This window comes from Mytilus californianus, unplaced genomic scaffold (assembly GCF_021869535.1).
Source record: "Mytilus californianus isolate M0D057914Y unplaced genomic scaffold, xbMytCali1.0.p SCAF_2, whole genome shotgun sequence".
Lineage (NCBI taxonomy): Eukaryota > Metazoa > Mollusca > Bivalvia > Mytilida > Mytilidae > Mytilus > Mytilus californianus.
In genome coordinates, this window is record NW_026262668.1 from 32,272,870 (window position 1) to 32,292,791 (window position 19,922).

A 19,922-nucleotide genomic window follows, 5' to 3' on the forward strand; every position below is an offset into this window, starting at 1 on the left:
CAAATTCAAGCTTTTATATGAAAAATCTATAAAATATGCCATAAAACGTCACTTTTCAGATGGTTTTTGTCGAAAATGTAAGTGGCCGCATTGGTTTTCAGTCTCAAGCTTTATATATGCTATGTATTCTCATCAAATACAACATAAATTTAAATATAAAGACTGACCACAAATGCGGCCACTTCCATTTTAGACAAAATCCGTCTTTAAATTAGCACAAATGCTAAAATTTCAGTAATTTTGCATGAATTTATGATGCTAATACCTGATACATGTGCATAGTATTGTCAAAAACAGCCCATATTTATGGAACATTAGTATTCTACTTTCCAATAAATAGCTAAAAGTTTACATTTCAACAAATTGTAAAAACGCTATATTTTGGGGCCAAAAAGGGGTCTTACCGCGCCTACTCCTTTCTCCAATCTAAACAATTAAATGTTGAATCTATTTACTTCAATAAACATTGATATTTTTGTTTAAAATATTTCCTTTTTATATGTTATACAACAATAGAATGATTTGATATAGTTAACCACTATAATTATACAAAACCTTGACCATCAGACTCAAACATGCTTAGAAAAAATATACAGAACAACTCATGCCAAAAAAATATTAACAATGAATACCTGCTTGTTGGAAAAGAAATATTTTGAGCAACACTTCTACTTTCTGTTAATTTAGCCAAACTATATCTAATATTTTTTCTGACCATCATGAAAAGAATTTGAAGAGAACAGTGTGTCATCCTTAAGAGTCTTTTGTAGAGGAAACATGTGTCTGGTGTACAAAATTTTAATCCTGGTATCTATGATGAGTTTATTTAGCTATAAATAAACTGGAAAACTAGGCCAACAAATGTTTATGACTACAGAAATTTAATTTTACATCTTACTAATAATCATTGAAATCTATGATTTATGAAATTTTTGAAGAAAAAAAAATCTGAAGAAATGACTTTCAGATACTTTTTGGTAAAAATGTTACTTTCCTTAAACATATAACACATTTTAAATTTCTTCAGTCACTTATTACACATAACTGTTATTGTTATAATAAATATATGATGCCACAATTGAAACATTCATGATACATGGTAATATTTGTGGTTTGCATACAGTCTAAGAAGCTTGAAAGTCAAGTTTTACAAATGAAACACATTTTTACATTCCTCTAAAAATTAACATCGGATATATTTGTTTGAAAAGTTCTGAATCTTTTGGAAAAGACTGAATTTCTTCAATTTGCTGAAGACATCCCAGTCTTGAAAATCGACTCATATGAGAGCATTAGTCTGCATGCCTATCTGTTGGCATTTGAATGTATGCCTATCTGTTGGCATTTGAATAAGAGCATGAGTCTGTATGCCTATCTGTTGGCATTTGAATGAGGGCATTAATCTGTATGCCTATCTGTTGGCATTTGAATGAGAGCATTAGTCTGTATGCCTATCTGTTGGCATTTGAACATATGACATTGCAATATATGCAATTGTAATGTTAGTTTCAAATTTGATGACAACAAATTTGCATACCTTTCACATGCTTGATTCTATGAGCCATATCCTTCAGACGCTGTTTTTCTGATGTCTTCTGAAGCTTATACTCTGCCGCTTTCCTTGCCATATCTTGAAAAGAATGACTTTATTCATTTGAAGGTACTTTTTCTTTTTGTGGTTTTTACAAAAAAGATTTAAAGGATATCGTCACAATAAATTCATCTTGTTTATTATCATTATCTATGAATAGAGCGCTCCATGTATATTTCTTCATAAACATTTAATGACTTAATAACTTTTCATGGACTTTTACCCAACAGAATGGACAACAACTGCATTTTGTAAATAAAAGTGATAGCCCTGGAGTAAGAAGGATGCATTTTTTTTTTATTGCAAAGGCTTCTAGATTCATGCATGCTAGTATAGTCATGTGTTGCTTCATAAATCAATTGTGAGGCAAATTGTTCAAGTTGGATATATCTTAAGATTAAAATTCCTTTCAGCACAGTCAGAAGATATTCAATAAATCTCTTGTGCATTTTATTCAAGGTGTAAGAGAGAATTAAGGAAATATACAGTTACACTATTTGTAGTCTTGGGCCAAAATTCATTTACTGAAATTTCTACATACCAGTATTCATGCCATTTTTGGGGATTACAGACCTTTGCCAGATGTAATGTCATTTGCCAACAACATATTAAGCAAGACATTACAACATGTAACAGACATAAAACGTTATGTAGATAAATGATGTATGTGTTTTGTAATGGAGAAAAGAGGCTTTTACTGCAACACAAACTTACCCTGTTGTTCAACTTTCTTTTTAAATTTTTGTTCCATCATTTGTTTAGCTAACAAAATTTGTTTATTCTGTTTTTCTGATTTCTTCTTTCCTCTTTGTTCTTTTAGTTTTCTGAGTTTCTGTCTTTTACTTTCAATCAAAGTCATTCTCTGAACAATTTCTCCCTGTGTTAATTTAACTATCTCCTGAAAAGTATAGAAATCTTTATTACTTACAATCAGGTTTGAAAAAAATACTTTTCCTCATGTGCAAAGATTTATCTGCACTACTGATCGAGGACCAATTACCTTCAGTTACCAGTTACCGTCACCAGCCACTTTATTCAATAACGGAAGCTTTGAGTAAAAACAACAGACTACTGATATCTTCAGACAAATATTTTTACTTCATTTGTAAAAATTCCATTTTGTGATCCGATAAAGATAAGGAAATGCTGAATTATCTGTAAATCAAACATGGCATTGGTAGATACACTTGTGGGGCCAGGATGTCATCGTGTTATGACATCCTTGATTTTGGAAAACTTAATGTTTTAAGACCAAGCAATATCTAACCTTGCTTTAGAATAAACAAAATCTTTCAAAAGAATTTGAAAAGATTTATAATTTTCAAAATTAAAGTCTATACATCTCTTGGATACAGTGTGAGTGGTTGATTTCAAGTGAGATAAAGTTCACATTCAGAGCAGGAAGGAGACTTTCTGAATTTATGGTCAGAATGGCGATGAAAATATGTTTGGTTTGTTTGACATACCTCCTTCTCTTCTTGCCACGCAATCACAAAAAATAACATTAGTGTCCCAGTTAAATGTAAATTCTATCATTCAATGGCAAGATTCAAAAGTGACAATAACTAGTCATTAATACTAGAAACCAGCTAATTGCTTTTTATAAGAGATATTAAAGTCAAAATCTATGGTGGTAAACCTAACTTCTGGTAACCCTTTTCATGTTAAAAGAATATTTCCCAAAAGAATCTCTGCTAAAAATTGTTTGAGAAAAATTGAAAATTACTGACGTTTATTGGTACTCTACCAGTAGCATTGGAAAAACTAAATGGTGATTTTCATATAAACAGAAATTTATTTCTAGAAAAGATATTTTTTTGACAAATTTCTGCAACCTTATTAATTGTTATTTTATTTCAAGAAATGGCAGTTTCTCATCAGATGAACTGGTCAATTTATACAAATATTCTGAATACCAAAATGATTTTTAGGGAGAGATGTCATCTGAGAACATATTTTGTTTAGAATTGTTTTTTAATAATCTATATATGTATTTATGGTTCTATATTGAATAATATTTCGAAGTGACAGTCATCTTTTACTTGCACCACTTTGGGTGCAATTTGCAGAGCAGAGACTGTTTTTCTTTCAAGAGAACATGTATTACTGGTAAATTATTAAGCCAGGGATTTCGTTACCACAAATTACTTAAAACCTTTACTAAATTCTTCCACAGATATAAAGATTTGGTTTTGAAGTTTGGTTGTACCTGTAGAAAACTTATTTCAAACGGGATTGCACATCCTCATTTTTACGGCAATATTGTTTACCGTGCCCGGAAATTTAGAAACGATCCTGGTAAACTTATCGATCCTTTAAATAAACTTATTCTAAAGGGTTACCAAAACAACACTGTAATTAGATCATTAAATATTGTTTTTATTGGTACTAATAATGATTTGGTTATCAGTAAATTAAAAGCAAACTAAATATTATTGTTATATACACATACACATTCATGGATCTACAATCTGTCGATACCTGTATCTTGGCATTGCATAAGGTCATGTTTTTCTCTGACTGTTTATGACGTTTTTACACTAAATCCATTGGATGTTGGATGTGTACGGATTGATAATTTAGTCTTAGATGCATGATTTTTTTTATTAGTTGTTAATGGCTTTGAACTAGCTGTTAGTAACTGCGAGTACTCTCAGATCTGTACTGAGTGTCTTTTTGTTGTTTGGATGTACAAGTACCCGGCCACGTCCATTTGAATTTGTAGTATTTGTATTTTTATCCATCTGATGAGTTCAGCCTCTTTCAACTGATTTTTATAGTTCGTTCTTATGTTGTACTGTTACACCACTGTCCCAGGTTAGGGGGAGGGATGGGATCCCGCTAACATGTTTAACACCGCCACATTCTGTATGTATGTGCCTGTCCCAAGTCAGTAGCCTGTAATTCAGTGGTTGTCATTTGTTTGTGTGTTACATATTTGTTATTCGTTCATTTTTTGTACATAAATTAGGCCGTTAGTTTTCTCGTTTGAATTGTTTTACATTGTCATTTTGGGGCCTTTTATAGCTGACTGTGCGGTATGGGCTTTGCTCATTGTTGAAGGCCGTACGGAGACCTATAGTTGTTAATTTCTCTGTCATTTGGTCTCTTGTGGAGAGTTGTCTCATTGGCAATCATACCACATCTTCTTTTTTATATGAGTTGGTTTTCAGTGAGATTCAAATTGCTCAAGCTTGAATTTTTTAGCAATGTTTAGCAAATAACTATTTGTCTTTATTCTTTTACCTGTAAGATATGAACCAATGTATTTTTCCTTTTTGCAACTTTTTCTTGATAAAGAAATGACATTTATAAACTAATATGGATTAGGGACCAACAAATGTGTTTTGTATTCTTCAAGATTCACACTTACATTTTCTTCTCCTCTCTGTTCATAGAAGTCACCAACATTTACTCTAGTACAGAATGAAAAATTTTCCCTCCCAAGGTTGGTGATCACATGTTTATCAATATACTGAAAAATAAATGTCAACTGCTTATAAAATGAAATAGGAGATTTCTGAGTTATGTCCTTCGGGGAAAAGTTCGCCAATTATGCACGCCTTTAAATGTCATTTACTAGATAGAGGGGCACACCCATATCCATGCACTATTAAAGTACATCAAGCGTCTTTGGGATTGTCATTATGCAGGATAATCTAGAAATGTCACAAGGGTATTTAATCACAATTTCATAACGACTGTGCTGATTAACAATTGTTACAATTTAATATACCCAATATTTTGTGCATAATAGCATAAATTTGATTCAACTACACTATCAACATGATATGGAAATGACGATTCCCCTAAAAGCATATATGAATGTTGTTCACTAAATTCAAAGTTTTTGACAGATTAGCAATGCACTAAAAGATGGTCTCGAATATGAAGTCCATTGTTTCCAGATAAAAATGTTTTTAGTTGATTACAAATGACATTGAAATATGACTCTTTTTGTCTAACTTTTCTTATAAAACTTTGACAAACACAACCACAAATAGGACAAAAACAGAAATGTTGGTGAAAGTTGAACAAAATGTCTGGATTTCAAACAAATTTAAACCTAGAAAACCTTTAACACAGGCTTTGACAAAACTAACGATTCTAGAAGGATATGTAAATTGTTATAACTAACATAATGTTAAACGATTTTTTTTGTTTCGGCATGCCCTCTATGTTTTCAGTCCTAAAAATCAACGAAAATTGACCTGTTTTCATGGAATTTTCGTGGAAGTCAAAATTTGTGCTATTTAAGACGTCATGAAAACAACACTTATCTGTAAATTTTCAACAAAAAGATCTATTTCCTATCTAGTCATTGTTTTAGCTATGATTCATTGTGATATTGGTCAATAATCATAAGCTTAAATTTCTAGCAGAAAATATGAGCCATGTTAAGGCCTAACCTACTTCTTTAGACATGTTTATGACTTCATAGCACATGTAACTTTACAACTAAAATTTCTGTACTTCTACGTCCAAATTAAATAATTCTGTTCATTTATCAATAAATATCCACAATTCTGAATCGATTCACGAATTTTAAACTCTTTGCAATTTTAGGTGGTCAGATAAAGATAAATGTTTAGGATGGATAGACAAAGTGTGTATACTGATCTTAAAAGCTTCAGAATATACATTACATATCTTGATAATTTTATGGTATTTTCTGACAATATCATATATCACAAGTGTACTCACTCTCATTACATCTGGAATTGTTTTCATTTTTTTGCCACAAGGAGCAAAGTAAAGAACTTCTCCTATAAACCCTCTTTTTCCAATGGCAAGTATTGTGGTTGATCGTTTCCACCCTCTTTCTAAAGGTACCTTTAATTCTCTTTCATCTGTCTGAACTCTTGGTCTTTTACTAGTTGAAGATGATCCATCATAATCTAAAAATTGTTTCAATTGATGTAATTATAAGGTATTTCAAAACATAATACTTCCAAGAAATTTAAATCAAATGTATAGTGGTATAGAATATGGTAACTTCATGCTACATTTATATGAATAAGGTTAATAGTGGTATAGAATATGGTAACTTCATGCTACATTTATATCCGTTTTTATTCTGTAGTTAGTCACCACTTCGGTGTTATCATGTATATCTATTATATAGTCATTTTCATAAATTTACTGTTTGCAAAAGTATGAATTATTCTAAATACTAAGGATTTTCTTATCCCAGACATATAACCTTAGCCGTATTTGGCACAACTTTTTGGATTTTTTGGTCCTCAATGCTCTTCAACTTTGTACTTGTTTTGGCTTTGGAACTTTTTTGATCTGAGCGTCACTGGTTAGTCTTGTGTGGACGAAACGTGTGTCTTGCGTATTAAATTTTAAACCTGGCCCTTTTGTTAGCTATTATTCGTATGTTTCTCTGTCCTATATGTTCTCCCATTTATTTGTATTGTAGTCCTGTCATGTAATGTTCTCATTTTAATGTTATATTTAACATTGCCATAAAAGCGGGAGGTTTGGCTAGCCACAAAACCAGGTTCAACCCACCATTTTTTTCTTAAAATGTCCTGTATCAAGTCAGGAAAATGGCCATTGTTATATAATAGTTCGTTTCTGTGTGTGCTACATTTTAATGTTGTGTTTCTGTTGTGTCGTAGTTCTCCTCTTATATTTGATGTGTTTCCCTCAGTTTTAGTTTGTAACTCGGATTTGTTTTTTTTTCAATCGATTTATGAATTTCCAACAGCAGTATACTACTGTTGCCTTTATTTATATGAATAAGGTTAATAGTGGTATAGAATATGGTAACTTCATGCTACATTTATATTAATAAGGTTAATAGTGGTATAGAATATGGTAACTTCATGCTACATTTATATGAATAAGGTTAATAGTGGTATAGAATATGGTAACTTCATGCTACATTTATATGAATAATGGTGCTATAAACAGTTTCGTATAAAAAACTAGGGGTTATTCCCCGACTAAAAATAAACATGGAGGGAAATCCCTTTTTATTTACATAATTGGTGAAAAAGTATCATGTTTTTTGTATTTGATGGTAAAATTTGTTAGATAGCTTTCAACTAAAACAGGTTGAATTATTAAAATAATTTTTGAAATTAGATTAAACATACATGTTTAAAGGGGAGACAACACTGCAAACGTCTTGTTTTTTTGGTAGTGAAAATTGAAAACTTATTTGTAGCTACTGTAGCTCTTTCCGAAGCAGGCGAACATACCCTGAAGTGAGAATTTTTTAAAAGACCAGGTAAAAATCCATGAAATACATACAGTTTTGTTTATCTGAAATGTGCCTGTATCATGCCTACATTGGTGTGCACATGACCTGATTTCAGGTTTTTCATGTTGAGATTGGGCTTTTTTTTTTCATTTTCACTAGATAGAACTTTTATTATTTCATTATAAACTAGAGAAAATTCTGATTCCAGTGATATCTAGTTTTATACAAGTAGCTTTAATAACAAAACCCCCACTAAGGGTCACTTATGCATGGTCCCTCAAAATATGACGTCATAGAAAAAAAATGGGGAATGTGTCCATGGGACACAGATGATGCCCCCGCTTGCGTATAACATTATAAAGGGACATAACTCAAGAATGATAATAATGACGCTACCCAAATTCATACTTGATCTTAGTTTTGTGGTAATAAGCATTGTGTATTAGTTTCATAACATTTGGTTGAGGCAAACTTAAATTAGAGAATGAAACAAAAAAATTCAGCAATTTTTCCATTTGTAAAGGGACATAACTCTAGAACGGTAAAAGTGATGCCACCAAAATTCAAACTTGATCTGTGTTTTGTGGTAATATTCATTGTGTGCAACAGTCATAACATTTGGTTGAGGCAAACTTAAGTCAGAGAACGGAAACGAAAAATTCAGCAATTTTTCCATTTGTAAAGGGGCATAACTCTAGAACAGTAAAAGTGACGCCACCAAAATTTAAACTTGATCTGTGTTTTGTGGTAATAAGCTTTGTGTATAAGTTTCATAACATTTGGTTGAGGCAAACTAAAGTTAGAGAACAGAAACGAAAAATTTAGCAATTTTCCATTTGTAAAGGGGCATAACTCTAGAACAGTAAAAGTGATGCCACCAAAATTCATATTTGATCTGTGTTTTGTGGTAATAAGCATTGTGTATAAGTTTAAAAACATTTGGTTGAGGCAAACTAATGTTAGAGAACGGATACCAATTTTGGGACGTTCGTATGTACGTACGGACGGATGTACAGACAGACAAGGGTAAAACTTAATGCCCCCCTCCGCTACAGCGGAGGCATAAAAACTGTTGATTGCACCCTAAGGTTAATAGTGGTATAGAATATGGTTACTTCATGCTACATTTATATGAATAAGGTTAATAGTGGTATAGAATATGGTAACTTCATGCTACCGGGTACTTTTATATGAATAAGGTGAATAGTGGTAGAGAATATGGTAACCTCATGCTACATTTATATGAATAAGGTTAATAGTGGTATAGAATATGGTAACTTCATGCTACATTTATATGAATAAGGTTGATTGGTCAGTGGATTTATTACATATTTCTTAAACTTCAAAACATTGGTATTATAAATGTTTGGTTTTCAACAATTTCCAGTACCGGTAGTTTAAAAGGACATGATCTTTTATAATGGTATTACATAATAAATGGAAAAGCTATTTTCAGCAATGAGTTGAGACTGTCTCTAAGATGGACATTTTAACTTTATGAATCAGTGTTTGTGCCTTGAGTGGCATGTGACATAAATGCATGTCCCCAAATAGGAACAAAGTGAGGAGTCTTTGTTTTATTATTAAATTTACAAAGATTCCACATAACACTTTTAGAGAACAGCTTAATAACTGTGCAATCAAGAATACTTTGGTGACCATGTTTTTCCTTAAAATATCAAAATAAAATTAAGCCTTTTATAAAAGGGATACAATGTTTTAAAGGAGATTTTTCTTATATTAATTTCTAATATGTCTTTCAATTATCATGAAGCTTCCAACATCCACTTTATCAGTAGTAAAAAAATATCATTTGACAGCAACTCATATAATGACAGTTTGAAGCTCAAACTTTCAATCATGGTCCATATATATATTTTCTACATGTGCTTTTATGAAACTGTGACAACTATACTACCCTACATGAATGTAAAAATGTAAAAAAAAAAAATAGCTCATATCAGGTAGGGGTGGGAGTAATATGGTTGCCACACAATCAATGGTATAGACCATAGATATTTACTATTGTCTTAAATGCATCCATAGGCAACTCTGAAAGGAGGTATAATGGCCAGTTCAGTTGAAATTGGAAACACTAACACACTGTTTTTTCAGAAACCTTAAAAATAGGACATTTTGACTGACCTGGCCTGCCATAAATGTTTCTCATGCAAGACAATGATGTCAAAGTTAACAAGAAAGTGCTGCTGTAACTACAATGTATTATTTGAATGACAAAGAACACAGTTACATCAACATTGGTCTGTCAAGGTTAAATCATTGTCCAAATATAAACTGAAATTGTTCATATTTCAGCAGGGGTTGGTTTGTGAGTATTTTACTATAATTCTAAAATGTAGCATCTCCCCGTACTTCATATTAAACTTTTGTTATCAAAACCATGAACTTTATGTAAAAAGCAAAGGTCAAAGAACCATCAGACATATATTCTTGAAAAGTCTTTATGTATTCTTTGATAAAGAAAGTTTCATGTTAATATCATATCTATATGATATTACTTCCTGAAACCTAACATGTAATTAAATCAAAGACTAACAAACATTACAAAAATTGAAATGCTACCATGCAAAATAAAAAAAACAATCTATAAAAAATCAGCCTTACAAGAAAACGCAAATATGCTACTTCCTGTACTCTGCAGTAACTTAATTAGTATCAAGCTCACCTTCCGACATTTCATCAGCACTCCTTTTCATTGCTAGATTTGATGTGTCACTCTCTTCATTTCTGTCTTCTGAATCATATTCAGCAGCCTGAGATCCTTCACTATCGCTGGAATCATCCTCGTCGCATGTTGTATTTTGCTCTGATTCAGTCCTTATTCTTGTGAACACATTTTCATCACTTTTGTTATCTTGTTCAACCTCTGTCCGAATTTTATTAAACAATGTTTCTGCAAATAACTTTGATCTTTCAGTTGGTGATGGCACTGGAGGAGATACAGCTGGATCACCATGTTTGTGACTTGGTGATCCAATATTTAGGGACAGATTGGTAGGTGAATCTACACGTTTTCTTGTTGATGATTCTAGTTTTGATATGTGATTGTGAGATTGAGATCCTGATTTAGTTTTTTGAGAAGATATAGTCTGTTGTTTATGAGAAGGTGATGTCATTGTTAGTCTACCAGTAGGCGAGGACAACCTAGGTTTGACAGTTTGAGATGCACTATTATTGTCTGAAGAAGGTAACTTGGATGCTGCTTTTAATTTATCAATAGAAGCCTGAAAAAATGAAAAATACATTGGTTTTAGTATTTACCTCCTATTAATGATATATAACATATAAGAGACTGTTGATGGTTTGCAAGATAGAGGCCATGTTAAAATGGAGGTTAATAAAATCAAATTAATTCACATGACATTGTTTTTTCATGCAGACAACATGTTGTTAATCCAAACCAGTCCTCACAACTAGAGGCTCCTAGGAGCAATTATTATTTCGGAGTTTTTGATTAGTTTACTGTTTCCTTCAAATGAATAACTATTTATTACTAATTTTTGTCACAAAAAGGTTTAAATACCGGTACGCCTTCCAAGAGTTTTAAGTTTTTCTTCATAAAAAGGGTGTTCTGAAATATTTTTTATATAAAACCTGTCAAGATTACAGAACGGATGGAGTCTAGTTGCTGTCAATAAATTTGAAATCTCGAAAATTATCATAAACAGTTATTTCAGAGTCAAGTGCTTTCCCTGTACTAATTTTTGTATGTTCTTTTATTTGTACTTGTATATAGTCCATTGATTAAGATTAAAAGTTGGAAGGTTGAGATCTGAAAAAAATTAGGTTATACCAAATACATGTACATTTGTCTGTCCCATGTAAGATATCTCTAATAGTTTCTGTTTAATTCTTATACAACTTTTTAAGACTTGGATAGCTTGACTATATTAATTTAACCCCCATGTTCTATTTTGCATGATAGTGGCTTTGTTGGTCTCTGTTTCTCGATCCTCAGACATAACTATGGAAATAAATCCTGTTAAGGATGATACAGGCATAGTTCAAACAAAATTGGCCCAGTAGTTTCACAGAACATTTGTAAAAATAGTTTATGAAGGACAAAAGACAACTAACAATGGATCCCAATTATAAATGGTAATACAGTAACTCAAACGATAAGCTTAAACTTTGAATCATTGACTTTAGGACCAGTCTACTGTGGGATTGGTGTAGGGTGTGGGTATTTATAGATCATGCCATGATTAAATTTCTCTCCATAATTTTTCTCTCTGTTTTGCCTGAGCAAAATTGAAATGTGCAAATAACTTGAGTAAGGATTTTTAGATCTCAGTTAAAGGGGCACTCACTAGCTGTCAAATTCATGTTCACCGATTTGACTCAAATTCTCATATTTGATTTATAACCATGTAAAACATTTATCCAAATTATAAAAAGTCTAAAACAAACAATTTACAGGGCATGAGCTTGATAATATGTAGCTTCGTTTCGTGTGTATTTTAGTCTTGACGCCATTTAATTAACTATCAAGTTGACCTCCGAAGACCTGTGATAGCCATATAAGTGATTTAAACATAAATATAGATATAAATAGAAAGCCAACTCGTGCAATTGGATTTTTCTAGGTCTGTTTAATTTCATATTATAGATTAAAAATATATGTTAGTCATCGTTTTTACCTGTATAAGAATTATTTTTTGTGGATCAGTCAGTCAATCAATTGATTTACCTTTGTTTCACTTTCAATGTTGACATTCTTTTCCTTTAAATAACACAACACGCACACGGTAAATTGAAGTTCACATGAATATGGATTCAATGAGGTTGTATTATTCACTTGCAAGTAAATAATTCATCATCAATGTTTCTTAGCTTAATTGGACAAAATTGAACCATACTGGCTGCTAAAAGCAAATTATTATTTCACTTTCATTAATAATTGAACAAAAAAAATAATACTTTCGATTTTTTATAAATCTCTTAGCTAGTGCCCCTTTAAAGTCACATGTTGACTATAAATCTTTAAAATAAGATGGTTATACCTGTAAGCTTTTTGATTTTGGCTTAAATGTACCAGAAGATGACTGGCTTTCAGCCTGTTCACTTGGTAATGGTTTACCAAGATTAGCGTGAGCTTCTAACAACTGATTAATTTTAGCTGAAGTTTCCATGTCCTTCAGTTCTTGAGCTTTTTTAAACATTTTGAGCTGAATCTGTTGTTCTTTAAGATTAGCCTCAAACTGCTTCTTTAGTTCTTCCTGTTGTTTTTTATATTCCTGTCAAAAAAGACAGGTTCCAAACATTACATATAGCACTGTTATTGTCTGACAATCAAACAAAAATATAAATTCATGCTTAGTGCAGCTTAACATGGCTGTCCTAAATAAACAACTTCTTTCAAGCCTATTCAGCACTAAAGATCTCAAAATATATTGGGGTATCTAAGAAAGCTCTCTCAAGAAGAAACCTAATGAAAACATTACCATTGGTAAAGGATTGGTAAACTTACTTCTAAGTTTCAAATGAGATTTGTCACTTAGTCTGTAGAACTATAAATATTTTAACAATAGTCAGAATAAATCAGTCTTTTTTTTTACTTTTTGAGTAGAAAATGTCATTATATTTACTTATATAAATCAAGTTTCAAAAAGGCTCCATTGTCAATTTTGCTTCAATATAAGACTCAAACTGTCCCAATAAGCTTAAACTTAAACTCTAAATTTCTAGCTAGCTACATATTTCCTGTTATATGTCAGCAAACATTGTTATCCCTCAATTTTTCACCACTACTTTCAATAAATGTAAACATATTGTTGTGTTCTGAATATATTTTGTGCCTCCAATTAAAGCACAATTTTTAATTAACCTTCATCAGGAACCATTAAACCAAAATAACCTACAGCTTCATAGGTTTCTCTATCTAATACCACCAAAGTAAAAACATCTATAATTACAAAATACCTCTGAGTCTTATATAAACATGAAATATGATACATATTTTATCAGTAATACATTTACCTGAATTTCTTCTAATGCAATTCCCTCTTTTGAAGCCGACTTTGGTGGTCTCCCTCTGCCTCGCTTCATAGGCTGAAGTATAGATGGCGTTGTACTTTGAGTAGGTTTACTTTGGACTCTCTGACGAATCTGGTCAGCAATCAGTTTCTTCTTCAGGCCATCAATATGAATTGTTGAGCCTGCATTCTGTTTTGAAACAAAGAGAAATTAACCTTACATGTTGTTTTCGTTGGTTTGTAATTAACAATGCACTATTTCTTTAGAGTAAGATTTACCTACTGCGTAAATTATCTGAGATTACTCATAAAAAGTATTGTTTTATCATTCCAAGAATACTTGTAATGAGAATGGTAAATGATTAAATCTATCTTTGCAATAAGCTAATCTAAAATCAATTACAACAATTGGTTGCTTCCTTACTTTTGATTTTTCCTCTCCTTTGGCATTAGAACCATCATCACTTAGATAAGAACTACAAGAACTGATGTCAGACTGACAGTCATTTTCTAGTACACCATTCTCTTTCTGAAATATTTTATTTATAAAAATATATTAAAATTTATACATTATCTTTTACATTGTAAGCCAATCTGTGAATCTTCTCATTAAATTTGTTCTTATCAAATAATAGCATGTATCTTTGTTAATAACTAAAGGTTTTAAGGATCTTTCCTTGCTCTCATCTTGCCTTTATGCTAAAATAGATTTTTAATATGAAAAATGTCCTTGAACTTTATACTCAATACCTAAATAGCAAAAAAAGTCTCAGAAAAGTATTAATGACACTATTTCAATTCAGCATTACACATTTTTATTGTAAAAGATGAGGTAAAGTAAAGATATCTTTTGATGTTTTTGTGTCACTGAATTCCCCTATACCCATATCTCTATAAAGAAAAATCAAATGTCAGGCATTGAAAAGCAGAATTTGAAGTAGGAGCTCGTCATGGGACACAGATGATGACCTGCTGCGGCGGGGGCATTAAAATTAAAACAACATAATATATTGTTAAGTACATTCACAAATATTTCTACAAACTTAGTTAAGGTTTAAACAGCTTTAAATATATATCTGGAATGTTTTACCAAGTAAATAATTTTCCACAGATCAGAAGACTGTATTGTGAACATAGATTTTATTATCTAATTTTGTTTCTCTTCTTGTGATGTTCAAGTAGATGGAGGGTTTAGATTAAAATCTATAAAATTTTTTTTAATAATTTACCAAAATGTAGTTTATATCATTCTTTTAAAAAAAATATAATAAACACTATGGTTCACAGAGCTTTTTTCAACCCACAGATTGTGAAAAATTGTCAGATTTTTATATAAATTATACAATTATATAAGGTCAAATCCAACTTAATGGCCACAAATATCTTCACAGTTTAAAAATAAATTGAATTACCCCCCTTTGACTAACATATGTATTGAATTTATCAGGTGAAATGTTCTTTACTATTTCATTGGTTAATGAAAACTTTTCATGTTATGTCAATACAAAAAGATTTAAGTTTTCTTTCAATGAACATTAAAAGACTATCGGTAGAATACTTCGGACTGAATTCACATTTCAAACAGTTGTAAAAATTAATAGACAGGCATTTTTTAATTAAACTACCAGCCCTAGGATAATTCACACAATGTTTACTCTGAAAATTCAAAATGCTTATTTCCAATCTAATTCAAATCAGCTGTTAGATTTTGCTACGATTCTCTCCAGCCTAGAGGGAGTGTAGCATATCACAACATCGGATTTTAATCAGATTGCATTATTTCCTACCAAAACCTATTTAAACTGGTCCAACAGACTAATTTTCAATTTTTTTGCAGAAAACTTCTCAGTAGAAATGTGTTTTGTGGGATCATAGAAAACAATTTAAAAAAAAAACACCACATAGAACCAATTCAACAACAGTTGGTTCCAAAACATCTTGTAACAGCAAAAATAAGGATCCAGCTTTTTTTATGCATCTTGACCAACCAATTCTACCCAAACCCATTTTACTTTCAATGAAAAGAAAGCCTTTGTCTGTTAATGGGTAGGATTAATCAAAATAATTATAAAACTAGATACTTTGTGGATGATCACAACAAGATCTGTAAGTGGCAGTGAAATACAACAATAATGGTTTTTTTTACATTAAAACTTTTAAATAAATTGCTAGTGATACTATTGTATATTAATGTCTGATATTTTGATGTGTTTTTATTGTTAGAAATACCTGCTTATGTGTTGATAAATTAAGCACAGATTTGACAGGTTGTGATACTGTTGAGGTTCTAGAAGAAGAGTGTGATGATAACACACTTGATCCATTGGTCTTTGTTGATGAGTCAGTTTTCGGAGGTCTTCCAGGTGATTTCTTAACTTTCCCTGACAAGAGGCTGACTCCTGTTGTTCCAGCTACCACTGGCGTTGTGACTGTTTTCTTACTGATACTGTTTGAACAACTTGATGTTGTAGTAGTTGCTATGGTAGTTGTAGCCTTGGTGATGGTATTTTTTTGTGACACTGTTTTAGGAGATGATTTTTGTTGAGGTGATCGCATTGATGCTGAACTATACAAACTGTGGTATGCAGATGCTGTTGAAAATGAGAAAATCAAAACATTCATATGCATATTTATGTATATAAAATAACTTTTCATGAAAATTTCAAAGCTATAATTATTTATAAATATTCACATTCACCAATGTACAAAATAAGAATGGTATTTGCCCTCTACACAGGCCATGATGACTATTCAATAAATGATTGAATACAAAAATCCCATTATCTATATACCAATTCTCAGAAACTGACTTACAGCCATGAATGTACAGATGCATTCCTTATGTATCACATGTCAAGGTTCATTTCACTTTCATTTACACTAACCATTTCCTGATGCGAAGCAGAGGGAAATAGTTGATGTCAAGGGGAACAATAAACTTGCTATTGTCTGAATAGCCAGTAAATAAGTGGGTTTTTTTATACAGAAAGAAACTTGTATATATTTCGAGACAATGTATGGTTATTCTCTTTTTACTGCAGCTCTCACAACTGTTACATATGAAATATCTTTGGTAAATCATATTTTTTTTAATTTGAAGCGGCCAAATGAATATACAGTCAATGGAATTTGACTGCCCTGAAATACCAGTGGTCCTTTTTGAGGGTTGAAAAATGTTAAGATAATTCATAGTCCTCTATCTTAATTTGTGGCAGTCTTCCGGGAGAAGACTTCATAAGTTTAATTAACTTGTGTCTCATCCCTTTTGCATATTTAAGCAAATAAAATATGTTTAAACTAATTAAACTTAATTTGTGTTGTGGTTTCCCTAAACACTTTTGAAAAATCAATTGAATAAGAAATGATGTAATAAATGTGAGAAGTTTAAGCAAACTGAGTGCTTCGAACTGTTATTAAACTAAGACATTGAAATTATAAAAAATACATAGGAGCAATAAGAAAACTGGTTGACACACAATAACTTCAAATCCGTGTTATAAGCTGACAATGGTTTAGCACATGCCTTAAAATATTTCAAACATTCCTTTAAACAAATACTTTGATCAAAAAAAAAATCAGTAACATTTAAGCAAACAGTAAGAAGCATTATTTACTATACATTTATTTGCTTCCATGAAAAATGATAGTCACTAGACAACCATGCAGTTTTAAAGCTCATAACAAACTTATGCTTCAATAAAAAAAATATTCTGCACACCATTATGAGAATTGATGAATCAATTTTTTTTCAAATATTATGCAGAACTTGTACTTTATGCATGCATGTCATGAAACTATGAAATAGACGGTTTGGTTATTTGTTTCATTATGACTGCATACAAATATAGCACTGTAAAATTATGCATATTCCCTGTATATTTTCATATATCTTAAGAAAAGTCTTTTCCAAAATAGATTCCAAAAATTGATACATCAAGTTAACTTTTGGACAACATCGACAGTACTGCCCTTACATGTGTCATCCTGCACAGTACTGATAGTTGCAGTAGAAGTGGGGATTGTTATACTCAAAGGAAGGCCATTACAAGCCAAGTCCAGATTTAATGGTGGAGCTGCTAATATGGTACTCAGAGTTCCTGAAAATTTAAAACCCCATGAAAAAATGCACAAAGACAATTTTTTTTTATATCAAACATATAATTTTCAAAAAATAGAAGGCTAAACTGTCCTTCAATCAAAAATATTTATTAAAAGAAACCTATTGCAAATTTCTGCAATTTCAGTGTGTACAAAATCCACATTATGGTGGATTGTTTGTAATCATGAGTAGGACCACACACAATACAATTTTGATTTGACAGTTTTACTAGGAATTATGGTATTTTGACCACTATTGGCATATATTGTACTGTAAACATAAACATAAAATGTGAAATTGTCAGTTAAATCAAAAAATGGCCATTTTGATTTGACAAATTTTGCTAGAGTTATAGATCTTTCATCAGTTCTTGCCTACTGTAACATAATTTTGGTCACAATGCATTTTTAGCTGTAGCGGACTTTTGGTTTTGGTATAGCAGTCTTTCTTTATTTTCTGGTAAATAAGAATATTCTCGCTTTCACAATTTGCGACGGGATGATGGAAGAATAGACAGGACAAAAAGTACAAGTACATATATACCAATCTCTTTTTCTTGCTCTCTAATTTACGGACATAGTCAATATAAGCTGGTGACAAAGGTTTTACCTGAAGAAGTCACCAAAGATGATGGATAATGTCCCATTAAGCCATCAAATAATGAAGTGACTGGAAATGCTGGATGTCCCATCAGAAATGCACCAGGAATGTGGGCAAGATGGGCAGCATATGGAAGTCCAAAAGGAGACACACCTGCAATAAATAAAATATGTATTTCAGATTCTAAAAATCAGTAATCATTATGTAACAACTTTTTTCAATAGCTAAAATTTACCGTCAAATTGGTCTGGAGCTGCCATATTGAATTGTTGGAATCCATAAATGTTTGATCAATACAATATAAATGAAAATCAAACATACCTAAAAACACTGTTTCAATGACATTTTATCCAAATCTGAATCATACAAGTCACATAACAACCTAACGTTTATAAGTTTTCATTTGTATGACATCATGTTTTGCCATGATGTTTATGCCCCAAAATCATTCATGATGTTTCACAATATTTTATTTTATCATAAATTTATACATTTTTTTCAAAACTTTTTGTAATGCATTTGAATAGGAATAAAAGTACTGTAGTTGAAGAGTTGGGATTTGACCATCAATTTATTAGAAAATTCTATAAAACTTTCAGATAAATTAAAAAATTCCTAATTTTAGGACTCATTTTTTGTTGAACTTGAAAACAATCATGTCAATCACATTATATTTAAAGATTTTCTGAAGATCCCATCTTACCTAAAGTATATCTTATATTCACAAAAAAGTCAATACAATCTGAAACTGTATCCTTAAAGTCTTACCCAGAAGATTAGCCGCTGCATTTTCAAACAAATTATTCCTTGTTGGGCTTCCAGGGTCATCTTTCTCACTCTTATCCATCTTGACAAAATGATGTCTTTCTATCAATTCTAAAAAGATAAAAATTCAACAGTACAAATAAAAAGTTACATATTCATGTTTTGTGTACAAGTGTATGTATGTATATATGAAAACCATACTATATTGTTGCATTCCTCATTTATGCTAATTAACTGAAATAATTCAAACTTCAGTTCTAAATGAAATATATGAGTGCAAAAATTAAATTTTGTCATATTGACATGATTGACAGATGTTTAAATTGTATACAACACAACTATTTCAATCTATATGCTATATGGAATCTAGATATCAACTGATGGTGGATTATAATTATTCATAATTTTGGTCAACTTTTAAATCACAAAATATATTGTCATGAAAATTGGAGAAATCATGGATTTTTTAACTATAGTTTAAATTAGAACTTGAGTTATCTCCCATGGCGAATCAGATTCAATAGATAATTTTATAAGCTTCTTTAGTCAAGTTCTCAGTGTTTAGATTCCATTGTGTCAATTAGATATTGTCGGAATCTTCTTTAGGACACTGTTTTATTGATTTCATGAAGAAAGATTTCTATAATTGTCATAACA

General features: G+C 31.2%; 1 protein-coding gene across 7 annotated transcripts in view; it reads right to left on the reverse strand.

Annotated features, from left to right (window-relative positions):
* LOC127729718 (bromodomain adjacent to zinc finger domain protein 2B-like) overlaps positions 1-19,922 on the reverse strand; it is a 68,492-nt gene that overhangs the window by 31,724 nt on the left and 16,846 nt on the right. For 4 of the 7 annotated variants that reach the window (XM_052237582.1, XM_052237580.1, XM_052237578.1 and 1 more), the window contains exons 3-13: positions 19,269-19,376; positions 18,510-18,653; positions 16,031-16,392; positions 14,226-14,330; positions 13,806-13,991; positions 12,830-13,063; positions 10,492-11,050; positions 6,296-6,489; positions 4,965-5,066; positions 2,306-2,489; positions 1,538-1,630 (exon numbers count right to left, since the gene is read on the reverse strand). In XM_052237582.1, the coding sequence (XP_052093542.1) occupies positions 1,538-1,630; positions 2,306-2,489; positions 4,965-5,066; positions 6,296-6,489; positions 10,492-11,050; positions 12,830-13,063; positions 13,806-13,991; positions 14,226-14,330; positions 16,031-16,392; positions 18,510-18,653; positions 19,269-19,347 (2,242 nt within the window). In that variant the 5' untranslated portion in view covers positions 19,348-19,376. The remainder of the gene's footprint in view (positions 1-1,537; positions 1,631-2,305; positions 2,490-4,964; positions 5,067-6,295; positions 6,490-10,491; positions 11,051-12,829; positions 13,064-13,805; positions 13,992-14,225; positions 14,331-16,030; positions 16,393-18,509; positions 18,654-19,268; positions 19,377-19,922) is intronic. The other 3 variants (XM_052237584.1, XM_052237583.1, XM_052237581.1) reach the window with 2 other exon arrangements.